General features: G+C 50.9%; 1 protein-coding gene across 1 annotated transcript in view; it reads left to right on the top strand.

Moving 5' to 3' along the window:
* Positions 1-23,370, top strand: part of Pgant2 (polypeptide N-acetylgalactosaminyltransferase 2) — a 143,048-nt gene that overhangs the window by 89,539 nt on the left and 30,139 nt on the right. The window contains exons 2-3 of the mRNA XM_076910590.1: positions 20,861-21,030; positions 21,695-21,814. Of these exons, the coding sequence (XP_076766705.1) occupies positions 20,861-21,030; positions 21,695-21,814 (290 nt within the window). The remainder of the gene's footprint in view (positions 1-20,860; positions 21,031-21,694; positions 21,815-23,370) is intronic.

The raw sequence follows: 23,370 nt of genomic DNA, 5'->3' as shown, positions 1-23,370 counted from the left end.
AAGACTTCCGTGTAAAATATGAAATATTCTAACTCCTAGAAATATTAGCCGCCTGTTTCGCAGTACGAAATTCATCTCTTCATTTATTTTAAGCGACAGCCGCGACTCGATATTGCGCGACATAAATAATACGGGAAGGGAGCGATTAAGGATGTACAAAGGATCGTAAAGCAGAAATTATAGAACTGATAACTGCAGAGCGGAACACTTTTTTCCGTGAACGCAATATGTTTCGTTTACGGCGTTTTAATAATACCTGGTTATACCCTGGATTCATATAAAATTGTAGCGCACCGATGTTTAGGACTCGCGACTATAAAGGAAGGGCTGGCGAAAACGCACCGCGCAGAGGGGGTTTTAATACCGCCCTAATTTTATTATGCCGTCCGGTCTGGCAAATAATTGCCGCATAAATTCCGTCACGTGTCCCTGATAAAATGAATCTTAACTCGTCCATGAACGGAGGCGTAATCGTCGAGATTGTGGCAATTCGGGAATTTCATTTCACTATCCAGGAACGATTCGCAATTATATCGTCAAGGACAGTTAAAAATTAAAAGCGATTTCTCGTTTCGTTATCAAGGCCTGTACAATTAAAATCCCTCAGAAATCAACCAACCAGCACATAATATATAACTACCTAACCGAATCAACGAAACAAACTATCTCGACTCCCGAAATTTCCACTCCCTCGACGCCGTGGAGCAATCGAACTCTCTCTCTCTCTTTCTCTCTAGCTAAACGTTTCAACGGATCCGATCAAAAGCGTCCCGCGGCATCGATTCCCCGTCTCCAGGCGAGGATGGCTGCGGCCTCGCTCGCAACTTCGGGGCGCGAACAAACATCCGAGCTCGCCGTGTATCGCGGCTGTTGTGCGCGCGCGAGGCGTCTTCGTAGTCGAGCTTGTCTACGAAGGAGAGAGGGTTGGATTGTCTGGAAGGCATAATGGAACTTCCTGACGTTCGGCTGGGCCGCGGCGCGCTTCTCCTTTGTTCCAGACGTAAGAGAATGTCATCCCATATTGCGACCACCCCCGATTCCTGCTCGGAAGGCGAAGGGGTTGGAGGACGAGGCGCGCGGCGAGCAACGTCCGTTCGATTGGACGACCCTACCCTGGGATCCCGGTCGACCGTTCGTGGAATGCGAGAATTTATTCCCAGACATTCCGCTAGCTGGTAGCCAGGGCTGCTCCCCTCGTCCCTCCGAATGGAGATCGAGGAATACCTGTCGCTGGTACCTTTTTTCCTGACCTCCTTTTCGTTCTTTTGTCGGATAACACCTTCGACATCGCTGATTCATCCTCACCACCGAATCGCGCGGCTGTTTTTGCCTCGTGCCTACCACAATTGGTAGGTTCCTTCAAGTATTTCTTGAATTTCGTTTCTCGTTCTTCGTCTTGGATTATTGGGCTGATTTTGTCGCGCACAGATTAGCGTGCTCTAGGGTTTTCATTCGTTTGTAACATATTCCTGAACTTACCGCCCACAGGATCGTGTGTGCGCGTAGGTTTTTGTCGGCTGGTCGACACGGATTCCAACAATCGTGTGGGACAAGCTAAGTGCGCAAAAAGAAAAGCTCGCCTGGACTGTCTATAGATTTCACGGGATGCTTTTAAGTGTCGCCTTTCCACGCTGAAAGCTCGCGCGTGTCATCCTGGAATTGATAGCGTCTCTGGCTGAATTTATTTTCGTAATTTCGGCGCACTGCTTGGATTCGATCGTTTAAGGGTGGACAAAAATTTGGGGACGTCTCGTCCGGAGGAGACTCGAATGCTCGCTCCGCGTATATGGATTTCACTCTAAGTTGGAAAGAATGCAAGGACTATAATTGAATTTTGCTATCCAGCGGGGAAAGGAATTCCCTTTGTAAATTTCCATTTCGCAGCCGGTTCTCCGGGAAACGGAACTGTGGCAGTAGCTTCTGCGTCCCGAGTAGTCGCAGTCTCGAGCCAAGACAGCTCTGGAAATGCGCGTGCTTCTTTCTCATTAACAAAACATACCTTTCCGTCGTCTTGGAAGAAAAATTCCTTTCTTCCGTCGGATAGCGCGCCTCGCGAGCAAGAAACTTTAAATTAACACGTGAAAGTGGGGAATAAAAAATGTAAAATAACAAACTAGCGTACCGCGGGAGGGGTGGGCGCGCGAGGCAACGAGCGGTAAGGAACATTCAGAGGAGAGAAATAGGACGAAAGACCACGCGAGGTTGGAATTTACTGTCGCGACTTCCTCCTGCGGGAGAAGGCAGCCTATATTTACTGGCGGAAGAGGTAGAACTTCAATTATTTTCCCGTGGCGCAATAGTCGTGCGTCTTGCGGAAATTCCACGCGGAGAAGCGCGCCGACTGAGAAGAATTCTTCTGGTCGCGAAGGTGCCGCCTCGCTCGCCGGAAGAGGAATTACAGGCGAGCCCCTTCTCGCGGTCTGAGCGTCCCTCTGACCATTTTTTTCCCCCTCGAGGAACCGTGAAACCTTCCTCCCCGTATATACGCGGCCACTTTTTCTTCCCGCGTGCTCCGCGCGCCGCGTACGCGAACAATTTCCGCGCGACGCGCCAGTTCGAATTGTTGGTAGCGAAATTGAAAGCCGGAATGGGGTCTGGCTATGTACAGGCGGGGCTAGACAGGCTTGGAAGTTTCCGATTTTTGAACAATGGCCCGCATACGTTGCGAGACTCGAGAGCCGCAACGGGGAAGGGCATATCTTCGGAGGTGGCGGGCTGAAACTTTAGGGGGTAGTTTAAACTAGTGCCACGCGGAGGGGCGAACCGCTCCGGTCGGATTCGCGGCGGCAGTGGTATAACCCCTGTCGTTGGTTAGTCGTATCTACGGGCGAACTGCGGTCTGAACTCGAACCGTGACCCACTAAGCGGACGAATGTTTCGAAGAGTCCTCGTTCCTGCTCGAAAATTAATTCTCTAACCCATCGAATCTCCCACTTTTACCGCGTTCATTTCCTATCTTCTATCGCGGCTGAACCTCTTCGATCGCATCGATCGCTCGCTACCAGCTGAAAGGAAGAATTAGACTCGAAGAAAGAAAGAAATGGTAAGCACGTTCGAGACTGAAGGAGGAAAAAGAGGAGAGGGACGAAGACGGGTGGCGCGGTCTCACGAAGTCGCATATTTACAGGCGGTGCAGTTTCAATTATTCCCTTGGGCGCGTCGCAATACGTCACGCGTCGGTTGTGTATTAAGAAAATGCCGGGGCGTGTGGCCCATGAATCGGATCGGGACCTCGTTCCCTCGACGCGCCCTGAAAAACGCATACAGAGGGGCCCTGGCGCACGTAGACGCGAGCGCCAGTGAGGACGAGGGGTGGTTTCGTTCTCGCGGCACCGAATTTATCTTCCCCGAGGAAATTAGAAAAGGCATCCTTCGTGACGCCTCTCAAGAGCTGCGACCTTCTATTCCTCGATTCATACTTGCGGAACGGTATCCAGAAACGATATATCAGCTTCGAAAGCGACGGGATAGAAATATTACGAGGTAAAGCTCTGGGAGCTTAATATAGCGCTGGAGCGAGTTAATAGCGATGGATCAAGACGAGACGAGCGCGGAAGAAAGTCGAAATATCGGCGACAAGATGACGAGGAATTGATTTGGAACGACTCAGCGCGCGTGACTTCCCTCGCGGACGAAATTCCAAATGTTCCGGCGCAAAAATATTCCCGACTGTCGCAAGGCACGTGATCGTCGTAAATTAAAATGACTTCGGACAGGAAGCGCGCCAGATGTTCTCTATGCGGGCCATAAACTTTGTCACTGTCGGGCGTTAACAATACAAAAATAACCAGCGACCGTGTGTCAACGGTCGACTGGCTATTAATCATGAAACAGCATTAGGCTGGAGAATTAAGGCCGGCGGCGAGACAAACCCGTGGCGATCTTCCAAAATCCGTTCGGTCGGGGTTGACTTCCCCCGCGTGCTAACAAATAAGACGTCGGACGGTTCACGCGCCGCGATATTCGTCCTCGTCCAGGAACTTGGAACGAGGAGACGACGGTTTCCGGTCCCAACGTCGACGTTACATCCCTTCGTCTTCATAGCGAGCGCCATTAGACGAAGGTATTTCGTCAGGGAAGTTGGCTCGTACCTAGAGACCTCGTGCACGCCATTGTCTTACCTCGCGTCAGATTTTAATTATGCGTGATCATCAGAGGAATCCGAGATTTCGAGGTTGTAAAGAGTGTAAAGAGTTAAGATCCAGAGACGTTGCATTTCTGGCTGAATGGAAGGATAAATTGTGAGGATGTTCAGTGGTTGACTAATTTCGATACAAACTACTAGTTTGCGTTAATTTCCACTGCTTGGATTATTCCCAAAAACCTGGTTTCCGCGTGTCGCTTGAGGTACTACACTGGCAGTTCATAGTAACTCCATTTCTACTGCAGCTAACAAAAACCCGAACGATCTATAATTGGTCCAATCCCAAAAAAAGGTGCAATCCGAATCGAAGCTAAAAGTGCAGCAAAAGCGCGGCGCTCAAGTTTCGTTTAGAGGATAGCGACCGATCTCGATACACGCGTCACCTCGATAAAAGTACACTCGATCGGGGGCTGTTCGATCGGTTTCGATCGGGACACCTCGAACGCCTAGGTGTGTTTCGATTCATCGGGCCTCCCCGTCGTTTGTTATCAAAGCGGCTCGACGCGGCTCGTTCCTCGCCTTTGAATGCCACTCGTGCAGTCGCATCCGCGGCAAGTGGCCGATGGAAGAGAGAAAGAGAGAGAGGGAGAGAAAGAGACGAGCGACGATGGGTAGATGGGTGAAAAAAAAAATGAAACGCCGATATAAATTCCATTGGAAACGGGCAGGGCTTCGAGTAGCTCCGAGCGGACGCTACTGATCGAACCCCTCTCCAGAGCGTCATCGGCCGACCTCCGTCGCTTGTTGAATATTTGATAACGTCCTGCATGCCGGAAGTGCACTCCATATCGGCGCACACGGCCAGATACCTATCGGTTGGTCCTGTCTACATCGACCAACGGCGATACGCGTATGCGCCGTGACGCGCATCCGGATGCGGTGTACGTGTCCCGTAGGGGAAGGCCCTGGCTGGCTACGAGGGACAAGACATTTCGACTGAAATCACGCACGATCGGAATACTAATTAAATCACCCCTGCGGCTACCACCGCGTCGCGGACGTCCCTCGACGTCTCCCGCGCTTTCGAATCTCCACGAGTATCGTCGCGGAGAGAAACAGACCGTGGATTCGAATATCTACAAGGGTGGTAATCATTTTCCGTGATCAGACGCGGCTCCCAATGCACATCGTTAGTAACTTCAGCGTTTCTATTAATTATTATAGAAAAGATGTACGCGTTATACTTTTCTGATCGAGCGAAAGAAATAATAGCGAGAATACGATGCAATTATAGAGGGTTGAAAGAAGAAAAAAATCGTGCCACGCACGGGGAGCAGTGAAACGGAGCTTCCAAAGTGAAACCTTTGCCAGGCATGGATAGAAAATAACTTTGCGCGATTATTCCCTATATATATTCCCAGGTATTGATCACCTAGTTAATGCAATCAATCAGCCGTAAGTGGAACAGTTGTTCCAGACTCGTTGCAGTAGATATTCACGGGGAATACAGACAGCGGATGATCGGAATATTTATTCCAGTCAAGCCCAGCAGTTGTCGCCGTTGCGAGCATTATTCTTATCATTTCTTTGACGCGATTGCGGTTCGAAAAACCGACTTTCCAGTCGAACGCACTGGGGGGGCGGTCGCTGCACCCGCTTGGAACCGCCGCGACTATCTGTTGAAGCTGAACAGAAATCGAATTGTAAGTATTCACTCGAGAATTCCAAGTCTCACCCCTTTCGTCGTCAAAGCTGATCAAAAATCCGCCAAGCCCAAAAGATATCCACACGTAGGTACACAAATAATCCGAACGAAAAATCGGCTAAGCGCCTCGACACGGTGTATTTAGACTCCACGCTGCCCTGTTGAAAGCACCCTTTCACAATTCTTCGCGGGAACGGATTCTCACGTAGCGAATAGATGCCGCGGAAAGACACCCTCGCGGCCCATTCACGAAAGAACGCGCGACGCGGTTCCTCGATCGGTCGCTCCACACCCGCTTTGCTCCATTAACCTCCCTCGTCTCTCTTTCGCGGGCGGGCGCGCGCTATCGTGTCGCAGCGATCGCGTGACAGAGTAATTGACACGGGAACAGCCGGTGGTGGTAAAACCGGCGCGAGCTGTTTACACCAGAAGCCACTCGAGTCCGATTCTCTCGACATTCTTCGCGATAACTGAATATTCATCTCTCCGCTCCGATTAGTACGCCCTCGCCTGCTCTGGCGTTTATTAATGCAACCGACGAGCGACGGGCGAAACGAGGAGGATGAACCAAGGACTGGGTTACTGGAATTCATTATACAGTATCGTATGGAGCGCCAGGTCCTCCACCGTCGCGTCCCGCCTCAAAGAACCGGGAAGCGCGCCCTGCGAGCCACTTGTTATAGCTGCCGCTGGATATAGCGCCTCGACATAACAATCTCATCCGAGTAATTTATCGCGAGCCACGATAAAGAACGGGACCCGGTTATCTGCCGCGGCGAGCTTCACCCCCGTCGCTGGTCCTCCTTTTTTTCTCCTCCCACATCGATCTCGGCTGGTTTTCTTCCGTGAGAACGGCCTGGGCACGAACGCATGAATCCACGTCGGTTCGCGTGAATATAACGCCGCAAACACGACAGCGGCACTTACTCCTCGGTGCTGTTTCAAACGATATGAACGATATGGCGGCGCTCGTGGCGGAAGGGTCGCCCAGTCGTTAGTTCCGCGAGCTCGCGATAGCGGTGGGTTTAGCGTTTCGGATTTAGACCTTGAACCGTGGGGTATCTGGCTGTACGGTTGTAGAATTCAGGCGGCGCGGATTTAAGCGGCTATAAATCTTGGAACCCCGCGACTCTAGAATCCTTGACCTTAAATTCTGCGATTGCAGGAACCCTCGAGTCCCAGAGGACGCAGGGTCTCTCTATAGCCTGGCGTCGTTCTAAAGTCTCAAGGATACAACTCCGCCTGCTTCCAAGACTACAACTTTCATCCCCCGAACTGCACGCTTTCTCAACGTCAATAATCTTTGTTGTTCGAGAAAAAGTACGTCTCGCGATCCATCTTGATTCTTGGCGAAAGCAAAGTAACCAAAGTTACCCGCTCGCGAACCACAGCTGATTACTCCGCTTCTCCTCTCCGCGACGAATCGCTTAGCGCGTCAACGTCAATTTCCCCAGGATCGATCCGACGTCGAAGCGGCGGTAATCCGGGAAGCGGAGACCGTGGACGGAGCTCACCCCCGGGAAGATTCTTCGCTCCGGGTAACTGATATAAACGACAGCGCTGGGATTCGAGACGACGACTATAATTCTCGATCAGCCTCGAGTCCCGTTCGCTCGTCTTAGTTGACCACACCGACGCGTTCGCACGCTTCGAGCCACCGCGACCAGCTACGTGGAAAGAGGACGCAGGAGGAGAAGCTATTGCAGAGCCCTGGGACAGTTTCTTGTATATCGACGAATCCGCAAAGTGACGTCGAATGCATTTCGTTCGCATTCATTTCCCGGTTGCTTTGAATAAATAACCCTTCCTGGTTGCTGAAGGGAACTGTTGAATCGCGGTTTCCCACGTGAACGTCGTCGTGGTGATGTTCGATTCTCTTGGAACTACGGGAATACACTTTGATAGGAGTTTCGAATCTCTGCCAGATTTTTTGTATTTTCTCATCCGTCAAGATTCGAAGGAGATTCAGCAGTGAATCGTGTCGACTTTAAATAGACGAAAGTTGGAATATTGTAAGAGACAGACGAGGTGTGACTGTTAGCGGTGGAACTTCATCGGTGGATCTCGCAGTGCATTAATTATCCTCGAGTTTCGCACTTCCCAACTCCGGCTAACGCCGTTATCCGCATCAATTCGGATCGAACTGTCTCCGTGAGCGAGAAATAGAATGGATAACTACCGAAATTATTAGCGACGGACCATCCAGCGAATTTCCCGTAATTGTTCGAGGGGGGTAGACTGGGTGGCTGTACACAAATCCGAGTTAGAAACGTTCCCAGGAAGCGGTCGTAACTTGGAATCAGATCGAAAGTTACAAATCTTCGAGCTTGTTTCGACGAAAGCCGTCGCGGAGTAGCCAGCGCTTCGTCCGCAGTTTTCATTTGCGGACAGTTGGTACCATTGGACGGCAAGAAGCATAATAGATCGCGAGACTGCGGTGGTTGAAAGGAATATTCGTACGCTGCGGTATAATTAGTTTCCGTTGCGACGTTTTATAAGATTTCATCTTCATTTTAAAACGCATTCTTTTCAAAGGGGTAAAAAAACACCCTCAAAGGAGGTCCAAAGCGTGCCTGGTCAAGGCGAGCGACTGCTATGCAGCTGAGAATTATTTAAAGGCAGTCCACGCAGGTACGACGAGGGTTGGTCGCCTATTTATACGGGCAACTTATAATATCGCCGCCTAAAATAGCGCGTGGTAGCGAAAGCTCGACCATCCGCGGCTATTCTTGCACGGTCATCGCCGCTCGCCCCTTCGCCGCGTCCTATAATTACGCATTCCACTAATTAAGGATGCAGGAAATTGCGGCGCTTAATTATTTTCTAATTAACGCCGACAGAGATAGCCGGGCCAACTATGTGACACTTCTGGTAACTTTAAGTGGAACGCCCCTTCCAGGAGCAACCGACCGCGAGACTCTCTCTTCCGTTCGGGAGCAATTGGACGAAAATGCTCGGCACTTTCGCGACACGGTCGGCGGCGTGCGCTTCCTGCTTTGAAAAATGAGGATCGTTTCTCGCTTCGAGTCGAAGCGAATACGAAATACCTCGAAAAACTAATAGAGAAACGTTCCTCTTTTCGATACGAAGCTCCGCGAACGATTTGCGTCCGATAGAGAACGAGATATCCAGGAAGCATCGAATTCCTGGGGAGAAGAACAGCAGGAACAGCGTCGTTCCCCGTCGACGGCTCTCAGAATTGAACCGATGTTACCGGTGACAATGCCATCCGCCTCCCTTGGGCTTTTCTCCGAACATCGGCCATAGTCTCGCGAGGCGTCGACAAGACAGAGCCTCGCGTAGGTGTCAGGTCGTGAACGACAGCGGCAGGGACGTCCCAACTGGTTACAATGGGTCGAGCTGGCTGCGAGGGACCTCGTATGGTCGATCAGTCGAACGATATGCAGTCTGCGACACCTGAGACCGGCGGCCAATCGCCTGGCTGCCGGCTGGTGGCTTTGCACGACGGCACCGTCCGCCTCCTTGGAGCCTGATAAATGCACAGACTCGAAGGGGAGGACGAGACGCGTCCGTTCACCGTGCGGCGAATGCATAGACGCGCGGAGGCTGGCTTCCTGGGACAGACGCATATGGCAGGATGCAGATACCGGGTCCTGGCGGTGATTAAACGTCTCGAGCAATTAGGAGGCGACGCGACCGGGTTCCTTCGCGTTCGACTGTTTACCAGCCAAGTATTATTATCATCCTTACTTCGTGTACAATTACTGGGAATAAATCGTGGACTACCGCGAGCGTACAAGGGGATGAATACAAAACGGTAGAACAGCTAGGTTCTTGGTATAATTTCAAAAAACGAATGACAGACGGTCTGAATTTTCTAGGGGAAAATGAAAATCTATTTCCCTCGGGTCTTTGGTTGCTTTTAGTTCCACGGACCTGGAGGATTTCCCTGGTACGCTCGCGGTGCGCTGAATAATTCTGTCTTGTATTCTAACGTCTGACACGTAAAGGGCTTATACTACTTGGCCGCGCTCAGACCGCGGCCAGTGTATCACTGGTATAAGCGGCCGCAGTAGAACAACCGAGTGCACGGTCAGGCGCACCGCTCTATCTCGACCGCGTAGTCCTCTCCTTAATTCCCGTGTATCGTTCTGCTCCCGTTTCTACGTGTTTTTCCGCATAACAGACACCCGTCCGCCGCGAATAACTCGCGGATTTACCGGCGAATTTTATTATACACGACGTTGTTATCTCGCGTTAACGTCCCGGGCGAAGGGAACGAAGCTGCGCCGGTCCAGATTCATCGCCAAGCTCGGCTAACAGGGGATTCTAATCCCCCATGAAAATCCTCGACCGTCGTGCCATTATTTCTCTAATGGAAGGCATTCCCGGAACGGGCGCCGTAATCGCCGTCCACGTTGTTCGAGCTGACACTGTCGAAGCCACTTATCGACTGCGTTTTCTAATTCCAAGCGATCCTGTTCCCGCCAACTACTTAACCGTCCGCGCGACGCGCGGCGTCGTTCTCTCTCTCTCTCTTTCTCTCTCTCTCTCTCTCTCTCTGCCAGCAATAATTGCGCGCGACAATCCCCGCGAATCTCGATGACATTAAGTCGGACGTTATCCAGGGAATTGCACGGAATTCCACGGAATTTTCGTCACCCCCTCACCGTAGCGGCTTCCAGCTTTAAAGTCGAACAGCCTCGCGTCTGTATTTTAAAGCTGTCGGTGCTCCAGTCGCGTTTTTCACCCCTGGAAAGAACCATTCGTAGATTTAACGAACGCGAAATCGCGCATCCAGCGGTAACAAAAACGCAGAGATTCCTGGGTGAACAAAGTACACCAGGTAAATGGTTGGCTGTACCCGCGTTTTCATTATTTAACCACGTATTATGACCAGCCATTTGATATAGGGTCGCGAAGCGCGTTCGTTCGAGAATCACCGGGTGTTGCCAGACACAAGAGACGCGCACACATTCGAATGCGTCGCGCGAGGTATTCACGCGCTCGGAAAATAGAGATAAAACGCGCGAAAACGTCGTTAACAACGATCCACGCGACCAACCAGTATGAATCTATTAATGTTTCCCCTACGTACGGTTTATCTGTCGCTGGCCCCGTTCGTCCGCTCACTCCTGGATGACGATTTGTTTGCGACCGGCGGATTTTCGGGACTGGACTTGGGCTCGAAACATCCCGTGACACTCGTGTCGATACATCATCGAGAAACCAGAACGGTCAGCGATTCGCGCGGAACCCAATTTCGACATGTTTCGTACACGCGCGTTAAAATTCGTGACGCAAAAACTAAATCCTCTCGGTATGATAAATCACCGAGCGTGTATAACGCGTTGGAATTGAGCGTAGCCTAGTTACGGGGATAAAAACGAGCGTTCGAAGGTCCTTTCTTTTGAGTAAATTTCGCGGCTGCCGCGTTGCATCCTGCGAGACATCGGAATTGAAGCGACGCGAGAGGAGATTACCGTTCTCGAAGCTTTTTCCCCTTTAAACGTCTCTCGCATCGCCAAGAAATACCGTTACGCCTTTATGGGTATTTTCAGATGAGAATGAATTTTATTTATTAACGCGGAAGCGTCGCGCAACGGCGGACAGTCGCAGGCGCTAGCCACGAGCAACGAAATTTATGATCGCTTTATGCTCTCGTAAAACGAGCAGGACGAAATTGTAAATTGGGAAAAAACCATTCTGGCCGGCGGCGTATGAACAGCGATACATATCCGCCGCGACGCGGTGGGGGAAAAAAGAGGAGAGAGAAAAAAAGAGAGCGCGTCGTTCCGTGCACCGGGGAGGACCTCGTGGAATTTTCATGGGGGAACATCGCCTCCGTCGGAAGTGCGTCGCGATACCGCGATACACCCGCTCGTCGTTCTTTTTCCATTAATTAAAACCGACGTTACTGTCCATCGAGAACGCGTCGGAAATAAAAGTGCAAGAGGGGACGGCCGATGGTTTTCGTGTTTCGAAAATGCACGAGTTCTCTGATATTCATCCACGTTCCATTTTCCATATCCGCGACTTAATGAAGAGCAACTTTTTCGTCCCTCTTCCAAACCATTCGACGTCGGTTTCTCTAATGAAATTCTAATAAATCTAACTAATTATTTTCTGAAAGAGAAAAAAAAACGTATGAAGCGTAAAACACGCTGCTGGTTCCATTGATCTTTATAAAAATCGTCAAATTCTCGCTGTTCGCACCTCTCGCGAAGCATTTCACGATCCCCAGGTGTAATAAATATCCAATATTTCTTCCGGCGCGGTGGAAAAACTCGACCGCAGTTTCGTCCATCGCGAATACCACGGTTGAGTCCGCAATCACGTCCCATAGATCATGTTCTGACGCGTGTAACAGCCCGTGAGCGGGCTGAAATCTCCAATAAAAGCTCCGCGGGAACGTTCCTCCGCTATGCACATCTCATTGACCCAGACAGCCCCGCCTCTGATCGGCTCTCTGAAACAGTCGGCGGGCATCTGGCGCGCGGATCATCGAAGGAATTAGAAAAAAACGCGGAGGAATAGCGAGGCACTCGTAGCGCGAAGGCAAGAAGAAGCCGTGCACGTCGAATCTTCATCCATCAAAATCAATCTAGCTCGGCAAATGCGGCATCCGCGTTCACGGACATCGCCGCTTCCGCCTCGATACGACGCGGCGGAAAATCGGGGAGCATGCTCCCGGCTGAAGCGGCGTCGTTAAACTTGCAAGAGGGCTGCCGGTGTTGCAGAACGGCGAAGGTTTCAGCGCCGCGCCGGCTATTATTTCAGATAATCCGACAGTTCGATTAATTCGGGATCCTGGATTAGGCGAATCCGTCGAGTCTCGCCTCCCCCGAGAGTTTCGCAAGGGAGTTCCGTGGAGCAGCTTCTTTTTCGAACGTTGTTCTTCTCCAAGTAATTGGACGATCACTCGGTGGAACGGGACGAGGAGTCTCGCGACTTTGCACTGGATTATAAGTGTGCATCTATCGCTGCGAATAGATGCAACGAGGGGGTGGCAATGTTTAATACGCAGCGAAACTTTTGCATCGAAATTGGCTTGGTCCTACCCCCTAGTTCGTAGGTGGATAGTTTCACCCGTCGACTATCGCGAATTTTTCGCGAATAATCGGATGAGAACGTTGGGATGCCCGGGACCAGCCAGAACGACGCGGTTTTCCGACCGAAATTGGGTCGGCGCCGGACAAACCGAGCGCGTCGGATCATCCCCCTTTTTCCCCGTGGCGATCGTCGGGAGAAAAAATAGCGGCGTTTTTGCGGCGGCGCAGCTGCGACGCGTTTTAATAAAGTCGCTCGTTTAATTGTCAAGCTTTTTTATCGCGTTCGCGGCTCGCATTCGGAACGAGAGGGTGATAGCTGCGGACGCGGGCGCGGTGCCAACCGTTCTCGCGGGGCGCGCGGACGTTTCCGAAGAAATTCAACCCTTCAACTCGGAGATACCCCGAGCTGTCTCGCAATGGACCATGAAACGGGAAGCGGATCCTCAAATCCGTGCTCGAACTTTGAAAAACATTCCACACGAATATCTCTCAACGTTACGCGACCGTAAATAAACTGTTGGAGAACTTTTTTTTACAAAACGTTCCAACACAGAGGCGCAGCCTGTGAACGGGATTCCCCTGCCCCTAGTTGGGCGAGAGAAAGTTGGCCGATTTGGCTTGATCTTTGAGTCGATAAAGCGGCAAAATTCCATTAACCCGCGGCGTGTTAGTTACACAATGCACTTCAACCCCCGTTGAAACTCGAGACCTGGCACACTGGCACGCGCGGCATGTTTTTTAAAAGCTGCCAGTGCCGGAGCATTGGAGAACTTTGCGAACGGTCGGAGAAGATTGTCAACGTTGTAATTAACTAATATTGGTAAATCGTATACTCTCGGAGAACAGTGGCAGCAGAAAGCGGAAAGAAAAGGACAGGCGTCGGGGAGAAAGAAGAGAAAGGACGGAAGGGGTTGAGAAAAGTTTGAAGATCAATTTTAATGGGTGGCTGTCCGAAGATTCAGGGGGCAGGGAAGTTAGAAAAGAAGTTACGTTTGGATAGAAATCGTCTTAAAACCGTCGTCGCCCGAGAAAAATTCGTACTCTCGCTGGCCGGACCCACTCGACTTGGCGAGTCCACGAGAGAGACAGCGATAAAGGTAACGAGCTCGCGAAATGGGTCGAGCACTCGGGAACGTACCGCTCGGAAGTGGTCCAGTCGTGGTCCCAATCTTATCGATAATCTATAGGGACTGGCGAAGCGGAGAATGTATTATATTCAGCCGTATTTTTTCCCCTTGAAACTGCTCTCGAGATAGTCGAAGAAATTCCTTTAGAACGACGACGGCTGATATCGTTATATCTGCTTCCGCGATCGTCTATCGTAAAGAATCCATCCAAGAAATTATTATTCCGTTATTGGCGAAGCGTTGAAAAACTGTTTCAGCGATGCTCAGACGGAATGCAGAGAACGAATAATACATCTTCGAAGCGACCCGTCGATTCGAGGAGCGACTCAAACACGCCACGCCCCTGTAAACCTTATATCCCTTTATTTACACCGTATCACGCTCACTGGACGGTGGCCATCATCGACAGATTCGATAGCGGAACATCGTTCCGCTGCCACAAAGGGTAGCAGAAGCAGTCGGCTGCATCTGGCCTGAAAACATCTCCCGAAGGGTTCTTTCACGGACTCTGGCCACGACGTCTGATTTCAACGGCAGAGCAATACGTCCCGGTTAGAGGAGGAATGTCTGGAAGCCAGCTGAGGGAAAGAAGGAGAGAGAGAGAGAGAGAGAGAGAGAGTCGAGTCCCTCGGGAGGATCGAACGAGCGTCCGCGGTCCATTGTTGCCGGTTAATTAAGGGAATTGATGAAAGATTAAGGAGTTCCTCCTGGTCGCCGACATCGTCCGCCATTCGACGACATACATCCCCTTCGACTTCCAAGATAGTGAGTATACGGGTCTCGATCGAGAACGTATTGTGCTTCCGTCTTCCGCCCCTTACTTTATCTCTCTTGCTTTATACTCGCGCGCATACATATATGCGAAACGAGAAAAGACAAGAAAGATTGGAAACTCGCGCAGGGGATGAAGGGCGTCGAGTCGACTCTGCGATCGTGTCGCGTGATAAAAATTTCATCGCGCGAGTTCTCATCTTCGAGTAATTAATTACCAGAGATCTGGTCGTCTCGAGTAAGATCAGCAAGCGTCGGGGCAAAAGAAACTTTCCGCTCCACGTTAGGAAACCGTATTTCGCTCCCTCGTCCTTGTGATTTCTATCTGTTTTCTCTCGCGTTCCCTTCCTCCCCCTCGCTCATCCACAATTCTCCTCTCCTTCTTTTTCCCCATCGATGCGGGTTAATTGAGTCGAGGGAATTAATCTTGTTCAGCTGACTCCGAGAGACAGTTCGGTTACGCTCCATCAAATTTGTATTCTTCTTTCCCCAGCGAATCAGGGACGAGCGTTACCTTCATTCGAAGCATCTTACGCAAGCATCGACCATCTGTCTCTCGCGCTCTGTCAACCTTCCAGGAACAAATGAACGGTTACGTCAACATTTACAGAATCTCTCTTATTTAATCAGAAATGTAATAATTTATCTAACTAAAGCGCATCGAATCGCTGCGACGTTTCTCCTCTTGCCTCCCTTCTCTAACCACCCTCTAAAAACCTTTTAAAAACTAACCCTTTGAAACTAACTGTACGACTACAGACCGTCGAATCGTATCGCGAAAGCATCCCCTTCGCGACGGAATCGATCCAGGGCGGCCGCGAAAACCGCACGCGGCCAGCAATTCTGTCCCAACGATCACGGCAATTACGCCCGGTCCAGCCGGTGTGAGCGCAGAAGTAGTCGTACCTATACACGCTGCAAGCCTAGCACCCGGAAGCGTGCCTCGGAGAGGGATCTGCGTTAGGATGCTAAGTGGATTGCCGTGGAAACATTAAATTACCAAAGAGCCGGGGCCCGCAATCGTCCGAAGCCCCGCGTCGGTGGGCTGAACGCGCGCCGCCCATTAACCGCAACAATCTTGTGTACACGAGACCTCGCGACGACCGTGTAGGTCCATCGAGGGCCGCGGATCAGCCGGGATTAGCGCTCGACGATTAATCCTCCCCCGCGAAACGACAACGGTCGTCGATACCCGGCACCTGTTTAATTAACCAACGAACGAGGACGATTCCGCTGTTGCGAACTCGGTTGTAATTTCGTCCGTTACGCCATCCACCCCCCTGCCACCGCGTGTTTTAGCAGCGCGTTGCGCGGATTACTTCAGGTGGGTAATTGGCTGGGTTCGTCATCGGTGGCGGGCGTGGGAGGCGGGTAAAGAATCGCGAAAATATACCATTAATTGCGTCGCGTCCCGTAATACGTGCGGGGACCGCGTTAATTACGCCGCGGCGGAATGTAATAAACGTTTCGTTTCGCCATCGGTTATATTCCGGAGGTGTAATTTCACGGTTAATTGGTGGCGCGCGCGTCGATCGCTCGCGCTGCCTCGCGCGACACCCTCGCGCCTTTTCCACGGCTGTTTCGAGTGGACGGATCGTATGCGTTCGAAATTGACCGGGATATTATTCGATCCGCTTTTCTTTTCTACGATATCGCGAGATCGACGCCTCGCGGCTGTCGCTCGTTGGGCACGCAATCTATCTAAATATTGAACGTCGACGGATTAACGAGAGACGAGAGTTCCTTCGCTACCGACGAATGATCGGGAAAGAGGAAAAAAGGAAATGATAACCGAAGAATAAATCGGAGGAGATTTATTCGAGGGAGTATAAGGCGCTCTCGGCTGAAATTCTCGATTTTCCACGCGCTCTCCGGCAGACGTCGCGTCGATTTTTCGGGATAAGCTTTATGCCGGCTGAAAGCTCTTTACCCCCTGCTTCTGGTATACGCAGCGCGCTTATTTTTCTACCCGCGGAGTGGAAGGATCCGCGTGGAGGGGGAGCAAGTTTCGTATCTGTCCGCTTTAAAATATGCCAGTCTGAACGTACGCTTGATCATCCGGCTCAAGGAATTTCTCCATTTCCCGAGGACCATCGGAGTTAATACATTTTCGGGATAAAAGGAGACTAAATTGCTCCGACGAAATTCACGTGGAAGCCCAAATCGTATCGTCCATCGCGACCATGCGCAAATATAATTCCTTGATAACTCCTTGCCAAGTTCCACGGTACCAATACCACTGCCTGCCAATCAGGGAACGTAAATAAGCAAATTGTGCGCACGGGTAAGCAAGCAAAGCAAAGAACGAGCACGAACAAACATCGTGTGCCATTGATGTTGCAAACGACGTACGAAGTAACGCACGACCCGGTGGATAAATATACATCAACCGCAGTGATAGCGCGTAACATGGTAACTAAAACATAGGAATATCGTGAAATCTGAATTGATAATTACACTGTTGTTAAACGCAACAAGAACTGGCGAGAAAAGCAAGCAGACAGCCGATCGAGAGGATCGGTCGCGCGCGATCGTCCGCGAATCCTCCGCGGGACTTAATCCGTACGGGACAACCCCGGGAATTTAACTAGTCGGATGTCCAAGTGTCAGCTGTCTACTTTGTCCGGCGAGCGTATCCTGGCAAATCCGCGGCGCCCAGTTTCTATATGCAAATCTACTCATAACTCACCAGGAACGAATCAGACGGACGATGGCAGCCGTATCTTCCTCTCCGTCCCTCGGCTTCCGCGTGCCTTCCGCGTCGGTTCCGTGTCTCCGGTGGCTCTCTCCCTAAATGTAAATCGTCCGGGAACGAGGAACCTGAGGGGTGGGTTGGAAAAACAGGGGAGGCTGGAATACATCTCTTCAGCCGCAGTTGGGATTCATAAGATCCTCGTCTGGCAAGATCCGCGCATGGTCGCTGGTCTGGCTCCTGTGGAAATTTCTGTTTCAACCGTCGAGCAGTTGCATTTTTCTTCTCGCTATTACCCGAAGCTCTTCGCGACGCACCCTGCGCGTCAATTTCGATCTCGATATCGGGGTTTAATCGACTCGATAGTTTCGCCAATGCGATCACCCGAACGACGAGATACCTGTAATAGTTCGTCGATTAACTCGATGTCCCGATAATCCCGATTGTCTCGCGATCCGAATCGCCTGATAACTCTGGCACACTGATTGCGCAAGGTAATCTGGAGTTTATTAATCGAGCTTGCCTGACAGTTACGATGATAACTCAATGGCTCTGACGATTTAATCGCGATTTCAATCCATCGTCCGCGTTAATAAAAAAATAACGGACTCGATAGCGGCGGCGGTACAGCTATTTAACGAGCTCTTTTATGACGGCAAAGTGGAATTCGATTCGGAGGCACGCAGGCTCGGATACGCAGGGAATCGACGATCGTATTAGCGGGCGGCACAATGTACGTGACGATTACGGTTCACCTCGTGACATAACATTTCCAGTGACGGATGCCGGCGTCATCGTAATTTACTCAAGCAAAATGTATCCTCCCGTGGCAATATCGAAACAGGCCAATATCGTTAACTCTAATTCGCTTACGTTCGCGCGCGCATTGTCGAGCGGCAATAACGAGATTAATAATGCGACCCCCGTCGATAATAATCGTGGAATCACGTACCACGCCAATATCGAGCCGCTCGATTTTGGTTAGCCACGGCGGTACCAAGAACTACAGAATATACACGGAGCTGATGCGTTTCCCGCGTCCCATTAATCCTACCAGCGCTCTTCTTCTCCCTCGCCATTTTTCTCCGCTTGTTACGCGTTTGTTACACACACGTGTAATTAAACGGAACAATTTTTCAGCGAAATCCCCAAACCACAGCTCTTTATACAAGGAACGCTAATGAACGATGATTAACAACGGCTCGCTCGCTCCCCTTCGCGTCCCTTTGCGACAGAACACGATAGAGTTGGCGTCGATTCGGGTCGCTCGTTGAATCAGCGAGAGGACAAAGGGATATCAGGTGTTTGGACGAGTTCGCACGCGAACTCGTGCCACGATTCCTGTCGAACCAGCGACGCCTCTCTTTTTTTTTTTCTCTCCCGCGTTTCCGTTTCCGTGTCGCTTGGCTCGTACACGGTCATTGTTCAAGTCTATCGCGATAAACCCCGCCGCGCCGCCGCCGCCGCCGCGTTTCCGGGCGGGGCTGCTTCGCGCGATCGTTGCACGCGCAATGAATTTTATGACGGATACGTGCGGCGAATTTGTCAAGCGAGAAGAGATAATGCGACGAGCCCGAGCCGCGCGATCCTCCCGCGGATTACGGCCACGCAACGCGGTCGATCGATCGACGGACAGACACGCGGAAACGCATTTTTCTCAGCCGGTTTGTAGCGCGAGACGCGAGAAGGAACGCTCGTGTTTGCCGCGTCGATGTTCAATTGTTCTCCAGTTAAACGTACGAGACCAGGCCGAATTTTATTGTTCGCTCGCGCGATAAATTATTTGCAAACAGCCCCCTCGATTGCGATTTGGCGTCGCCAGTTCAATGGGCCATTGAATTTAGAGGGATTAGAAAAGGAACACAGTGAAAGGTAACGACGGAGAATCGTTAGATCTTACGAGGTATGTAATTACTGATTTACGATGGAGTTCCAGAATTCGTCAAGTTTCATTTCCGCGGCCGGACGTTCGCCCCGACGTCACGTGGTTCGCGAGGGAACCGGATACAACAGCTTGCCGCGCGGCAACTAGCAGACTGCACTTCCGGTGTAATGCAGCCCCTGACCCGTGAATTAATATTTCATCGTGGCCACGTTTTGTCGCCTTCCTCCCCTCTGTCTCTCTCTCTCTCTCTCTCTCTCTCTCTCTCTCTCTCTCTCTCTATCTCTCTCTCTTTCTCACTGTTTCAGCTTTTACTATTCGTTTTTCATCGACTGCTCGACTCGCTCTTTTGTTCCCGTTCGAGTCATTTACCATCTCTCCGCATCTTTGACCGTGAATCCGTCGACCATTTACCACCCTCGTAGAAAGTATCGCTATTTACAACTCACCCCCCTAACGGGACGCCAGGATTGTTTGCGCTCGGCCCTTTTGTTCCGAGGATCGATCGACGATTTCGCGTAGCAAGCCGTTCCGTTCCATTCCGATCTTAATGCACCGTGACATTGCTCGATACGATTCGACGTGGCCACCAGGATTTTGCATCCGTCAACGAGAACGGCCGAACCATTGTCGGGAATCCTTCCAACCCCCCTGAATGGATCTTAATTGGTTTCGCTTCCGAACGGACGTTTTATTTTCTTTCCCATTTGGGTTTAAAGTACGAATCCTATTATGGTATAATGGTATCCTCTATTATTTACGAATTCAATTCGTACAATTTATCGCCGAGAAAAATGTCCCGTCGCAATATTCCCCTCGGACTGCTTAAATGGTGTTGCGAGCGAAATAAGAACGGAGGCGAAGCGAGAAGGGAAAGGTGGTTTCGTCAGGGACCTAATGGACTCATTAGTATTGCACGGGAGTAGTAGAATTTCTTTTCCTTGAATGAAAACTCTCGCGATGAATTACACGCGATACGTAACAGCAAGTGAACAATCGTGCGTCCCAGGGAAACTCGAAGCAAATTCGTTCCAATCCGACGGTCCCATTATCGATCGGATTCCCATTCGTGATGACAGCCCTGGCCTTAATTTCCATCGCTGGTCCCCGAATCAACGCTAATCGTGGCTGCATTCAGAATAGTCGACGTCACGTCGATGGCTCGCGTCGACGGACGTACCTGCCAACTGCTGGTAGTCTCGTCGCGACTATCGTGCAGGTGTTCGACGACGGCGCATCCGTGCCAAGCAAACAGACTGCCGGAGATGTGGAAGCCGGCTAGGAAAATTCGATGACCCATATACGCGATGCACAATGCATACTCCGATCACAAAGGGCGTACGGGGAGATACCAAGTGCCCCGCGACTCTCAGTATCGATTCAAAATCGATACCACCGGTATCTATCGTCGACGTGCCGATATACAAAGAGTCGCCATGAACGCGCTCCAGGTTCCCTACTGGAGCCTCGCAATTAGTTGTCGCGTCGACGTCGAACGAAGACGAGATCCCCATGTCGATACGGTACCCGATTCGCCCGTTGAAACGCTAACGCGCGACTCAACGAGGATCTTTGTTTGCTTCCAGAACGAGAACAGAGCGCTGCGACTGAAGGAGCCAGCCTCGTTGGCCCTCTCCGCCGGAAACCCCGGCAACTACGTGGACCCAGATGGCACCGCCATTGTGATGTCGTCCGAACTACTGCCAGCACCAACCCCTGACCCGAGGGTCACGTGGAACTACTTTGACGAGCAGGGGTAAGATCGAGCGATCATTTTCAACTCGTTACGATTTCCACCCTACTTGGCTTCTATTCCGGAGACCACCCTTGTGTCTTAATTACTCCTCGCGCAAGCTGCACAGAAGCATCCTGATCGGTTTAACAGTTCGCACGACTGTCTCGAAGGTGATTCGATGATTTTTCATAAGCATCATCAGCAGCGTCGTAGAATATTTACTTTTCAACGGATCGAAACGAGCGCCGACCACGGTTCAGGGAAATCGATGAATATTCATTAACCGTCGGCTGCAAAATTCAATTTCACCGGCACAGTGCGTGATTCTAATTCACGCTAAGCTACGAGCTCGACGATGCAGTGTAATAGAAAGTATTCGGAAAGCGGTTGGAACGCAATCTCGCCGGTGAACGCAAGAACTGAATACTAATCGGCCCTCGTCCCAGTCGTATACATTGTTAAACGTTCGAAAAAGCATCGCAAGATCCACTATTAATGCCGTTCGCCGCTCGGAATTGCGGCACCCCCTCGCGATCCTCCGCACCCCGTGCACGGGTATTAATTATTACGCCGCGTTGCGTCAACCGCGACACTAACTTTTCCGCGATATTCCCTGTTCCGCGAAATCTCCGCTCGCCCCTGCGACGTTCCGTTGTTAATAATTTACTCGCTCGTTTCTCTCAAGGTACGTCTCCAGAGGGGGATTACGAGCCGGGGAAGATCCATACGCCAGGAACAAATTCAACCAGGAAGCCTCGGACGGACTTCCGAGCAATCGCGATATTCCCGACACGCGCAGCGCAATGTAAGTAAACCTCATTCGTCGACAACGCAACACGTTCCCGTTTTACGCCAAAACCATGGACAACTGAAAACGAAACACCTTCGTATTGTCCGCGACACTTTTATTACTAAAGTTGAAATTTGACAAATATCCGTTATTTATCGAGCGGAACGGCCGCTTGGCGCTGGCGTGAAAGAGACTCTGTATCGCTTTGCCGCGAGCAAAACTATCATCCACGAACACGTAATTGAAACAAAAACGCGTCGACGAGAGGGAAGTTAGCCGGCGATGAAATAAAAACGAGGGCGACGAGCAGCGTTGATCGACGGCGATCTTCAAGTCGAACACACTGACGCGAGGACGTAAGAGGGCACAAATGTCCGCGAGAGTATTGAAGGGTAAAATTCCGCGGTGAATGCGAGCGAAAGGGCGACGAGGATCGTTGGGAATCGACGCGATGCAGTTGATCGAACAACGACGGCGGATGGACGTTGCTGGACGCGATCCTCCGACGAGGAGAGACAGGAGAAGGCGGAATCTGCGCTGTCGCTCGGTCAATCCGTTCATACACTATTATTGGAAGCTGCGAGAGGAGCTCGACGAGGATTACCCGTCGCAGGTGATCGCGAGGATCGCGGCGTGGCGTTGGGAGTGCATGGATTTAGCTGAGAAGCGACCGTACGTCAGGGCGGCCAGCGTTCACCAGAAACGACGCTCGAGGACCCTCTTCAGGAGGAAATAGGTTCGACCGTGGCTTGAGATCTATGCTCACCTCGTTGATCGAGTTACTCGAGTTCGAGTAAACGCGACGATCCTCTAGACGCGAACTTGTCTACTCGAAACATCGTAGCTTCGAGAAATCGATTAATTTTGACTAACGAGAACGAGATTTAATTGCGTTTACAGTTATTATTGAATCTATATCGATTTTTATTCTTCCGCACAGATCAGGAAGGGAGGAGAGTAGCTATGAGTCGCGAGAAAAATTAGCAAAGGATCATCGATCGGAGGAAGATTTGTATCGTACTTTGTATTTCTCTTGACATTTGGACGTTTCGTAAAATGTTTTTTATACACGTCGAATAATTATATAAACGATGCTATTGTTATTCGCCGCGGGTTTTTGGGGTTTCATCTATATGCGAGCGGTACGGATTGAATTATTCTTGGTTTCGTCGGAACGATCGAGGCTCCCGATTAAATGCAGCCATTTCTGGGCTCCTCGCGTATGACGCAACACGTATGAATTAAAGATTCGCGGCTCTTCGAACGGAAATGAACAGCAACGCGTTCGAGAACGATATCCCACGGTAAACTGCTTAAAACGCGAACGTTTCCCGATTTCCGTAGCTCGAACAAATTCGACCGAGAACCAGCTGCTCGAATGGTGGAAAGAACGCTTCCCTTTTCTGCAGGTTTGATCAGAGGTCGGGGAACAGGCATGGAAATCGCGATGCGCGGTAGGAAACGGGGAATTGAGTTGGCAAAGTTTAAGGATTCACCACCCGGTTAATGGTATTTCCACGCCCTGCGCCCGCCTATCCATCGTGCTCGCAAAAACGTGGCCCCAAAAAATT

The sequence above is a fragment of the Xylocopa sonorina genome, chromosome 2 (genome assembly GCF_050948175.1).
Source record: "Xylocopa sonorina isolate GNS202 chromosome 2, iyXylSono1_principal, whole genome shotgun sequence".
Classification (NCBI taxonomy): Eukaryota; Metazoa; Arthropoda; class Insecta; order Hymenoptera; family Apidae; genus Xylocopa; species Xylocopa sonorina.
Note: the sequence above shows the minus strand (reverse complement) of the source record. Positions and strands in the feature narration are given on the sequence as shown.